Source organism: Notothenia rossii (assembly GCF_949606895.1).
Source record: "Notothenia rossii genome assembly, chromosome: 9".
NCBI classification, from domain to species: domain Eukaryota; kingdom Metazoa; phylum Chordata; class Actinopteri; order Perciformes; family Nototheniidae; genus Notothenia; species Notothenia rossii.
In genome coordinates, this window is record NC_136907.1 from 46,163,424 (window position 1) to 46,174,545 (window position 11,122).

The 11,122-nt window shown below is 39.3% G+C and overlaps 1 protein-coding gene across 7 annotated transcripts; it reads left to right on the plus strand.

Annotated features, from left to right (window-relative positions):
- Positions 1-6,666: 6,666 nt before the first annotated feature.
- On the plus strand, positions 6,667-9,822 carry LOC307019026 (uncharacterized protein). Of its 7 annotated transcripts, XM_079649631.1 has the most exons (9): positions 6,667-6,753; positions 7,049-7,111; positions 7,210-7,602; positions 7,747-7,848; positions 7,942-8,174; positions 8,302-8,480; positions 8,818-8,911; positions 9,340-9,466; positions 9,692-9,822. In XM_079649631.1, exons 5-9 carry the CDS (start codon positions 8,046-8,048, stop codon positions 9,793-9,795), a joined length of 633 nt encoding a protein of 210 aa, XP_079505757.1. In that variant the 5' UTR covers positions 6,667-6,753; positions 7,049-7,111; positions 7,210-7,602; positions 7,747-7,848; positions 7,942-8,045; the 3' UTR covers positions 9,796-9,822. The 7 variants fall into 7 exon arrangements, 5 of the variants coding, with proteins under 5 accessions (XP_079505757.1, XP_079505758.1, XP_079505756.1 ...); XM_079649632.1 differs by lacking the exon at positions 6,667-6,753 and having other exon boundaries at positions 6,950-7,151; positions 7,224-7,602; XM_079649630.1 differs by lacking the exon at positions 6,667-6,753 and having other exon boundaries at positions 6,950-7,111.
- Positions 9,823-11,122: the final 1,300 nt, after the last annotated feature.

Consider the following 11,122-nt stretch of genomic DNA (forward strand, 5'->3'; position numbering starts at 1 on the left):
ACTGGCAGGACTGTTTTAAACTGATCCATAACAGAAACTAATGCGCAAGTATCAGCCGTATCTCCTATCTCGCGTTACCTAATGCAACTCCACACTACGTCTTACGGTGCTGTGTACCTCCGGAGGGGAGACGCGAGATACGGCTGATACTTGACGATCTGGCGGAGAAAGGTTGTGGAGCCTCCGTTGATATGCCGTTGTAAATGGCTTGATGGAAAGCAGGTGTGTAGTCGGGGAGGGTGCACAGCTGATTGCAGCAGGTGAGTGGAGGTTGAGCCGGGAGCCAGGAGTGACAGCCACCATGCCCACACAAACAACACAGACAGGGGGAAACAAACAAACAAACAAACAAACACAAAACAGACGGCTGGAGCAGTACAGCCACTACAGCGTTACTTAATGCAACTCCCCACTACGTCTTACGGTGCTGTGTACCGGAGGGGAGAGAGAGAGCAGCGAAGGGGGGGACAGAGATGTAATACGGTTTCCTGATAAACGTTTTGCTTGATAGGCTTCAGCTGTGGAGAGTATGTGCTGCAGGGAGGTGGATGCACCTCGCACAATGCACCCAGGAACGAAAGCTAGCTCCGGTCCTTTTCCTGTTAGGGAAACTGTGGACTCGATGTCCTGACAGGCCGGAGTTTGTGCCACCTGCACAAACTCCAGCTCCCCCATGTGACGTAATATGACGCGTTTGACGTATGACTTTAAAAAAAAGCAGTTTTTAGTAGCAGAGCTCAAAACGGCTCCTTTCCCTCTGAATTCCTGCCCTTATGTCTTGTAAAACATATCAAATCCTGCATTAACTTCTTTAATTGTAATTTTCAGGCCAGGTTAAGCATAAATGTAGTAAAAAAAAACAACCTGCAAGTTGCTCTTTAAGTCAAGTCTCAAGTCATGAATACCAAGTCAAAGTCAAGTCAAGTCAAACCCTAAATAATAAAATGCAATTTTTGTATTCTTTTAATTGTATTCTCCAAATCTCTGATTACCTGAACAGGGGCCCTAATCATCTCTTGTATGAAACACTGAAGGGCAAAACAACAAACATCATAAAGGCTTTATCCTGTAACTGGTGGTCCTGTTTCTGTCTCTGATGCTAAGGGTCCATCCTCTCTTAGCGTCTCCTTGTCCACTTCTGTTAATCTGGACCTTAATGAGAGGACAGATGACCCGCAGTTGGCTGCAGCTCCACAGAGCCACAGCAATGACCTGTGGGCTTCAAAGACAAGAGTGTGTGAGTGTGTGCGTGTGTTTGTGCATGTGTGGCTGTCAGGATATGAATGGGGCTTTGATGAGTCTCAATGGGCCCTCTGCTCCACAAACAGGGCCACTGTTTCACACTGACAATGAGCGGAGAGAGGAATATCACTGAAGATGCTATTGGGTGTTTATGAATATGGGTTGTGTTGTCATTGTTAACATGATTTGTGTTAATCTCCTGCTGTGGATATGTGCTTTGATAGAGAGATGCATGACTAATCCTCTGTGCTAACTCCAAATATTATGTAATGCAAGGATTCCCTCATAGAGTTCTCCTCTCTGGCACTACAACCACCCCTCCACCCGTCCCCGGGTAACATACAGTGCCCCTCGCCACAGCTGAGTGACAACAGTAACCATGGCAACTGCATGTTCACATCGTTAGAAATATAACAGAGGGTGTAGGAGCAGCTTTTCACTGTGCCGCGACCTGAGCCCTGTGTTTATCTGCAAACAACTCCTCCTCACAGGACCAAATCATTCTGCGGGGGATCTTAAAAAATATATTTTTGGGAATCTGTGCAACACAGTCTGTATATGTATGATATGTATTTCTTACTGGTGTTTATTATTTAATTCCATGTTAATGACTTTGTTAAACCGACCTTGAAACTATAACTTTTTGCAGCTAACTAATCATAAACTCTTTGGATATTATTATAAGATTTGAGGCCTTTGATCAAAAGCAATGAATGACTTGAATTGAAAGCACACACTTTCCTAAATTGTAGAATAGTTTGGCCATTAAAATGCTTTTTGATTTGATTTCTAGCGAGAAATGTATATTGTACTTTTAGAATCCACGTCCAGTGGATGTGTAGGATCTATAGTTTGATAGATATTACGAAGATAATTTGAGTTCTTGTCAGGATAACGTTAATATACTACGTCTTTCCCCACAGCGTCCATGTGAAGTTTGCGTCAACCCTCACAGGGTGAAAACAGTATTTCCGGTCTCGAAGTTTTCACAATAAAACCGGAAGCATCCCCCTCACTGTCAAATTATTTCACAGTGATATATCTGCAGTACTCATCCACTAAAAAATATCAGTTTATCCTTAATCAGTTAATTACACAAAAATTGATTGGTTTAAATTGTATATGTTACTGGCCTCAGGCGTAGGGGTACCTGGGCCAGCAGCAGACTCTACCTCTGTATATGGCAAACACACAAGGCAGAAATGTTAGCTGTTTGTAGCTCAACTGCAGGATTTAATCTGTTTATTTGGAAACAATCCAAAACAAAAGCATTTATCTATGCTGTTAGAGTTGGTGAGGTCCTGATAATTTATTCCGGGAAATTACTCTGACCTACTAATTGACCTAACCAAAGTTATTGACTCTATGTAAGTTTACTGCTTGGCTCAGATCCACCAACGTCAGCAAGATCTCACCTCTATTAACTCCCAGAAGAACCAGGTTCAAATAACTGCTGTTTCAATTCAGACAACTCTCTTAAATCTGTTTAAGCGATCCCGAAGGATTTTGATATCAGTAATGAGGTGTGGCCCTACCTAAGTGTGAGTGTGGCAGGGTGCAATCTTACCTTTGAAGCAGGAGAGGAGAGCGCAGAGGTTTTTAAGTTGTCCCAGTCCAAAAGGTGGGATCCGTTTATTTGAACGAAAAATAGGTCCAAACTAATACAGGGTTTTTACCTTCTCTCTTTACAACATTATAATCATACTAAACCTATCATGCTGTGATCATGTTCTAATATGAAACCTTAATTCACAGTTTTAAATTTATTACCATAAATTGTAATTTCAACTGCCCAATTCAGTTGTGATTTTTATAGAATTTTAGAGGTCTACCTCATAAAAGACCGGTGCTAATAAAAAGTTCATTCAAACTTTCATTCACCAAAACAGTTAATTTTCTCATTTCGACATTCGTATACTTCAACTAGTCCCGCCTGAATTCGGAGGGCCTTTCCTCACAGGTCGCAGGGGACTAACATTCAACAAACATCAATTCATTCCACAATTCACATTCGTATACCGTAATTTTCGGACTATAAGGCGCACCTGAATATAAGCCGCAGCAGCTAAATTGAATGATGTGTACATATATAAGCCGCACTGGACTATAAGCCGCAGGTTTTTTAATGTTTAATTACCATATGTAAGGGTTCGTGCACAGAGGGGATTGTCGGGAAAGAGATGGCTGTTTGAGGAAGCTCCCATTTATTAACATTTCAACAAACAAGTTGCATATTTGCATAACGTATTCAAGTGTTACCATTTAGTGCAATAGTAGCTACAGAACATGTACTGTGCTGTGTAAACTGTACTGTATCACATAGCGTTTCAGACAAACAAACTTTTCAACTTTCAAACTTAAACGGTGCGCTCCCAGCGCACGTTTAACACCTTTGCACAAACTGTCTTGCTCTCGTAATGTCTGTCTCTCTTGCTCTCGTTCTGTCTCTCGTACCACTCTCGGTTCCACTTTTACTTTTGCGCGCTACCTGCGTCACTCTTTTCCGGCCTCCAGCTTTTCCTGCTGGAGCCCGCCGCTTAAAGGTGGGGGGCGCGGACCGGCCATAGAGCCCATAGAGTTAAGGGTGGTGGACTGTAACCTGTAAAATCCATAGATTTAGGAGGTCCCCTAGTGGCCGTTAGCTGTAAAAATCCATAGATCAGCCGCACCGTTATATAAGCCGCAGTGTCAAAAATGGGAAAAAAGTTGCGGCTTATAGTCCGAAAATGACGGTACTTCAACTAGTCCCACATCAATTCGGAGGGCCTTTCCTCACAGGTCGCGGGGTACTAACATTCAACAAACATCTATTCATTCCACAATTCACATTCGTATACTTCAACTAGTCCCGCATGAATTCGGAGGGCCTTTCCTCACAGGTTGCAGGGTACTAACATTCAACAACCATCAATTCATTCCACTCATTTCACAAAGAAAATTCACTCAGCTTTCAACAAAGAAAATCGAGAGATATTTACCAAGTTTGAGAGAACCTTACCAAGAGCTATTAACCCAGCTCTTAGAGACAGAGCTATTACTGGGAGAGAGTATACCAGGGGAACCCCCCTCTCTCTCTGCTTGCTCCCAAAAAGCAAGTCTCTTTATGCTCAAAAAACCGGATAGAAAACCCATACCCAACTAATGAAAAAAAACTGGGCATGGCCACTGATGTACAGGACTGGACATATTCTATTGGCTATGGCATAAGACACACCTTCCCATGTTTGTTTAAAAAAGGACATGACCAGCTGATTCTATGGCTATTACATAACCACCTTTTTGAGGCCTAAATGTATTTCTCCTTAAGTCCGGAGCCCCCTCCCTATGTACTGCTGAGAGAGGAGAGGGAAGAAACTGCCTTCTTCCTTATCAATGACAGCCATAAATCATTATAGGTCTTACACTCAACTTAACAAACCACTTGGTTTACACTGTAAGTATAGGAAAACATAACATAATAACATTTTCATTGTGAGTTATCAACACATCCTCACTCCCAGGTCGGCCTATGTTGACGTTATGTCAAGTCCCCTGTGTCGGCTTTTTCCAACGCAAGGGGGCGGCCCTTAGCGTACATTTTCAACTTTCCCTAAACGTATGTTGTAGACGACTTGAGATCGCTAGCGAATGCTACCCGCAGATCCATTCTCAAGGCGTTTATCAACCTTTTTCTAACTCAATGTCAAGCCACACTTACTGTTTTTACTTCTTTATTTTAATTGAATCATGTAGGACTTTTGTTGCTGTAAGTTATGGGGAGAGTAGGGGCTCAGAATACTGAAATCTGTATTGTTTCATCGTTTTTTCCTTCTAATTTTGTATTCTTTTCTAAACCACACACTGTTATTTCAACCCATATCATACGCCAACTATTCCCATTGAGTTCTCAGTCCGAGTTTTGCGTGCATATGAGACGCAAATGGATACGGTCGTGTCTGAGAAGACCGGAAGCTTTGTGGTCCGTAAAAACATGTTATTACTCAATATCAAGCCACAATTATTGATTTTATTTGTAATCGTATAATGTCTGACTTTTTTTGCCGTCCGTGAGGAAAATAAATGGGGCTCAGAGCCTCAAAATACTGAAATCTGTATTGTTTTTAATCTTTTTTTCCTTCGAATTTGTTATCTTTTTCTAAATAACACAGTTAATTACTCAACAATAACACACTATTATCCTTGTTTTTATTTGTTTAGTTATATAATATTGGGCTTCTTAGCCGTCTGTCAGGAACTGATTTTCAAAATATAGTCACCGGAAACAGACGTAGGCTCGGTTCAAGCTCAATGATTTGGATGTTGTAGCCGCAATGCACGCTGGGATATGGTGTTTCCCACATAGCACGTTTCGTTAAAGGTCCACTGGACACAGCGCAGTCCAATTCGAGAAGGCGATTCACCATTAAAAGAAGAAGAAGAAGAAGAAGACATTGAACCCTCCTTGACCCGAAGTTCCTCGAGGTAAACCCGTTATCTGTAATGTAATAAAGGCATTTACAGTATTTTTTAAATGATTTCAGCTTTTGCATCACTTTACACAGCACCATGTGTCGACATACAAGCTTACGCGTACAAATGATTTGCTAGTTGAACCGTGAACTGCTCAGTTAGCATCATTGAGTTAGCCTTAGCTAACTTCTGTCGTTTTACGGAGCTTTTGCAGTTTAAAATCAATCAATAGTAACATAGTTGATCATGTTGTAAATAGAATGGGGCTTCTTCAGTTTTTTGACAGTGTTTCGGGTTTTAAAGCTTAAATTCACTCTTCGAGCCGATCTGAGATCGGCTCAGATATTTGTCCCGTTGATATTTAAACAGACATTACTAGCCGCGAGCCGATACATAATCCAGTATATTCTGTGCATTAGCCAAAAGTAAAAACGCATTAGCAGGTACAGGTTACTAAAAAACATGCATCTGAAAATGATATGTTATACATTAGGAATTCATAATAACTGAATTATTGTTAAAGTCAGGGGTGGGGTTTCAAAGGAGATCTACATACTCTTGTTCCTCCATTGCTAATAGAATAACATCAATGCCCTATACCAAAACATTTTAATCATACCTTTCCCTCATAATGCTGATGTTGGTCTAAACTTTAATTCACTTAATATTAGGCTAGTTTAAATTACAGCTACACCTATGATCTAACTAACACCTTTTTTTGTTTCAGCACAATGTCGAAAGAAACTGAAAAAACAAAAAACTAGAAGCTCTTCTTCTGCTTGGGGATGCATATGTTGAGGACACACAGGCAAGTTTCTTGTTTTTTTTATACCCAAAGTGTCATTATTTAAATCCAGTTAGTTAATGCCCATTTTTTTCTCCCTCTGTGTTTCATTACATTCCATGTCCATAAAGAAACTCAACAAGGAGACTCAACAAGGAGACTCAACAAGGTGACGCAAAAAGAAGACGAACCACGACCAAAAGTGAGCTGGTGGAAGAGAGACCAAGATGGGCAACGTGTGGCCAGCAGCAAACAAAGGAAAAAAAGTTATTCTAATGGTTAGTCTACATTTTATGAATTTAATCAAAGTCAGTATATGTGATTTAAAGTAGCCACTGGTTTAATAATGCTGTTGATACTTCATATTTCTATATATTTGCACATCGATTTTGTCAGAGGACTAAGGACTCAAACCAATAAGCGGATGTAAATGACATGATAATGCAAAAATACATTGAGCTTTGATATTTTTGATGTTTGCTGAAGGTTGGTGTTTTTGTAACATTTCTTTAAATCTGTCAATTAGCTAAAATAATCTGTTTAATGGGTTTGAATAATTTCCCCCCCAAACAGATGGTACTCCTCCATGCAGTAGTTCCACCATAACAACACCATGTCTAAGCTACCAAGATCCTGGTAAGAAAAAAGCTACTTTTGAAGACTTTTTCTAGATAAGGTATGTTTCATATGAAAAGTTTTCCTCATGGTATGTATTTATATTTCTGTATGCAAAGATTTTAATATGCAGAGACTTGAAGACCTTCTACGGGACTCTGAGACCATTAAGGAGCAAGATGTTGGCGATGTGCCACCATTGTCATCTTGGACTCAAAGGCAAAAAGAGTTTCAACAGTGTTGGCAACAGGCGAGGCCACAGAACGTTGACAACTTATTAATAACTAAGAATATCGTCAAGATGACCTGCAATCACTTTCTCCTGGATGAAACTGTCATCCGTTGTGAGGAATGTATGCCATCAGAGTGGTTTTGTGCTGAGTGTGATATCTTTGTTCATACAAAACACACTCTGCACAGTAGGCAAACCACCTGTAATGGATTTTACAAGTACATTCCTCCAACAGAGTCTGTGAAACTCCAGGATGGCAACTACATCATTTCTAAACAAGGTTAGTGTCCCATTTTTTAAAAATTGATCAGCCTTTTTTCCCCCTCACAAAAAAACTCATTTTAATCTCAAATTGCTTTCTTTTATCATAGTGCTTGCTTACAACATTGTTAAATCTCATCCTGATTTTACTTTGACCTTGCAGATCGTTTGCTTCCAACATCCTTTCCTTCAAGGATATGTTCTTGTGAAGTTTTCGATGTTGCAGTCTCTGTTGGTAGACCTATCATATTGGTGTGCATAAATGGTAGGTTTTGGTGAAATTGTTTTTTTAAAGTATTTTTTAACTAATACATTAGTCTAATTCATTGTTATTGTTTTTTTCTTTATGTGTTCTTAGGCCGTTAAGATCTTAATGTTCCAGAGCTAACATGCAAACATTGCACTAAGAAATGGGGTCCAGAATTCAATGACTTGGTTAGGAGTGGATACTGGCCAGCAACTATGCAAGCACAGACCCTGTTCCACCAAGATCTGTTCCATTCCTTTGAGGCTATGAAGACGGCAGCTCCAGGAATGTCTAGACAAGACTTTACTGCAAGGTTGGACCAGAGAACAAAGCAGTTTGGAAGAGTAAGTACAAATGTGAAGCTGAAAGACAAATACATGTATTATCATAATAAATATATTTATGGCCAAATATGGATGAGCGAGATATGATACAAAATATGTTAACATATATAATGTATTTTTATTTCAGACTGGCAAGGTGAATGCAGATGCTTTTCAGAGAAGCTTTCTGCAGTATGTGTACTGCACATTTGAAGAGAATAAACTTCTGGGTAAAGAGCCATTTGTCTGTCCAGCCTGTAGCCCTGAAATGGTGGCTGTTTCAGTAGATGGCAATAGGAAACTTTACAGGTTCCAGAAAACAAACCAGTAAGTTTTTTACATTGACACAGCACTTGTCCTTAGTCCTTGTATTTTAATTTGACATTGGGATTGCTATTTTTATTTATTTTTTACATTACATGTCATTTGTTAGACGCTTTTATCCAAAGCAACAGTACAGTGGACAATCCCCACAGGAGCAATTATTAGCTATAGTTCTTTCCTGTTATACAGCTGTTAAACCTACAGCTGTTGAATTTAAAATATTTCTGTTAGACTTTATAACCTTGTTTTGAAAGATGTGCTTTAAATATAATAATAATTATTATTATTACTATGTTCAGTTTGTAACTAGAGTGGTTATCTATAATTCCTTTTCTTATAGGAGTGAAGAGCCAGGCTTCTTTGACGGAGTGTTTTTAGCCCAAGACTCTGAGGTTTCCACTTTTGTGGAGGATGTTCGAGGGGCTGTCAAAAGTGTGAGTTTTAAATTAAGCAGAGCAAAATGTATCTCACCTTTTTTAATAACTAATTGAAGTTAAAATAGTAGTAACACAGTTGCCTTCATATTTTTTTGGAGATGGGATAGAAGTGTTGAGACCAGCTGACAGGGTGATGAGGTTAGCAATGCGGTCAAACTGTCACAAACATTATTGCTGTAAAACTGGATTGAAAAAACAGCTACATTCTAATCCAGAATATATTACACATTTGGAGCCTTCCAATTATACAAAAACGGGTTTGTTATTATCCAGGGAGTTGCATATCCAGGTGAATCTGGCAGTCGAGCACAAAACACTTGTGTGTAATAGTTTACATGTTTGATAATACCGTCAGTTGGTCCCACTATCCAGTGTTTTGAAATAACTTCTGATAATGATTCTCTAAAAACGATTTACTTTGGTAGACTGCAGGAAAAGCAATGTGTGGGGAATCTCACTGGACAGCAGCAAGGGAGACCTCTAAGCGAGCCAACAAGTTGGATGAAGAAGGTGTTGAAATTGCTGTGTGTAGGCATGGATTTCTTCTCAAAGGTTGGTAGTTGTCTTGATCATTTTCAATTAAAATATTTGTAGATAATCTGATGCCTTACCTTCAATCTGCTTTGTACTCACTATTTTTATTTATTTAAAAAAAAGCTTTAAATATGTATAGGGGAGAAATCTTTGCCTATCCGATGTTTCTCCAAAAAAGGTTCCAGAGTGCCTCATTTTTGGCAATGGACGTGACGTGTCGGTATGTACCATATCTTGACAAAGTGTCAGAAGCCTTGCCTCATCTTCAGCCCCTAAAGGAAATGAGACATTGCTTGTCTGTGATGCATGCCAAAGCCCACAACATCAAATGCGAGGTGAGGATTTGAATTACTTAAACAACAATTAATGGTAAATCTGACCACTACACATGAGTCTGAACTGATCCAAGAGAATGTTTTAAATTATGAGTTGTTGACCTTGAGATTTGCATCAACATTGATTACCTCATGCTTTAGATTATTTGGAATGCACGGAACCAGGAGGGTGCCGGCACCACTCTTGGTGAAGAAGTCGAACAAGTAAACAGCTTCTTTTCCAGATGTGGCCTAACAACTAAATACATGGCCAAGTCAGGTTTGTGAAGTTGTTTGGACCCTGCCTTCCTGTAAATGTACACATTTATATTTTATAACATTGTAATGAGATGTATTCTTCTTCACATTGATTGATTGATTGATGTATTCTTCTTCACAGCAAGAACTGACATGCTCACAGTCCATGCTATGGGCTGGAATCATCACAAAGAGAATGGCCTCCACATTGCCATTTCCTCTAGATTCCAAAAACTATGTTTGTGTATTGAAATGGAGATAACTATTCTAAGCTGTAAAATTTCACATTTAACCTGTTAAACCCCGAGCCTGTTTTTCAGGTTTCAGGCTCGAAAATGACATTCCCAGAACAAATGACCATATCTTCCCTTCTAAAAGGGTTAAATTAATAATCATTTTTCTCAAAGTAATGATAAACCTGTCAGTTAGATGTAGAAAAGTCAGATTCAATATAGATGTTTTTTATTTTAAAGAAAATTCAGATTGAACATGGTAAAAAACTGTAAATTATAGTGTCCGTCCAAAAGATATTTTATACTTATAGTGAAAACTAACCTTGGATGATGGGTTAGTAGACTAAAAGCTTTAGGAATCCAAAGTATAACATATAATAAGTACCCTGTATCAAGATTGATGCAAAACAAGTGATATTTGAATTTTTTTGTCAGATTTAGCAAAAACAAAACTCTTCTGGGGCCATTTGGGTGGATTTTTCATATCTCTGGCTCCCCCTGCTGGATTTTGACATGTGACATCTCTTTCTAACCGTCAGAGCCAATGGAATCGAGAGGAACTCCCACATAGTCCTTATTTGGTCATGTGTGTGTATTATACTGCCGCATAGCCAAGACCGGAAGCAGCAGCGAATCTGGTGGCTACCATTAGCAGCTAACTTTTGCTCTGCGATTTTTACATAAAAATGGAATTATGGATTATAAATAATTCCAATTATTGCCCAGGAACTTTATCAACCTATGGATTAACCGATTCAGCCGCGTTTTTTCTCGTTTTAATGCCATTGAACATGTCTTTTGATCAGATTAACAGCTACGGTGAGACGATCTCCCTAGAAGCTACGTAAAGGTACGTGTTGTGTTGTCTG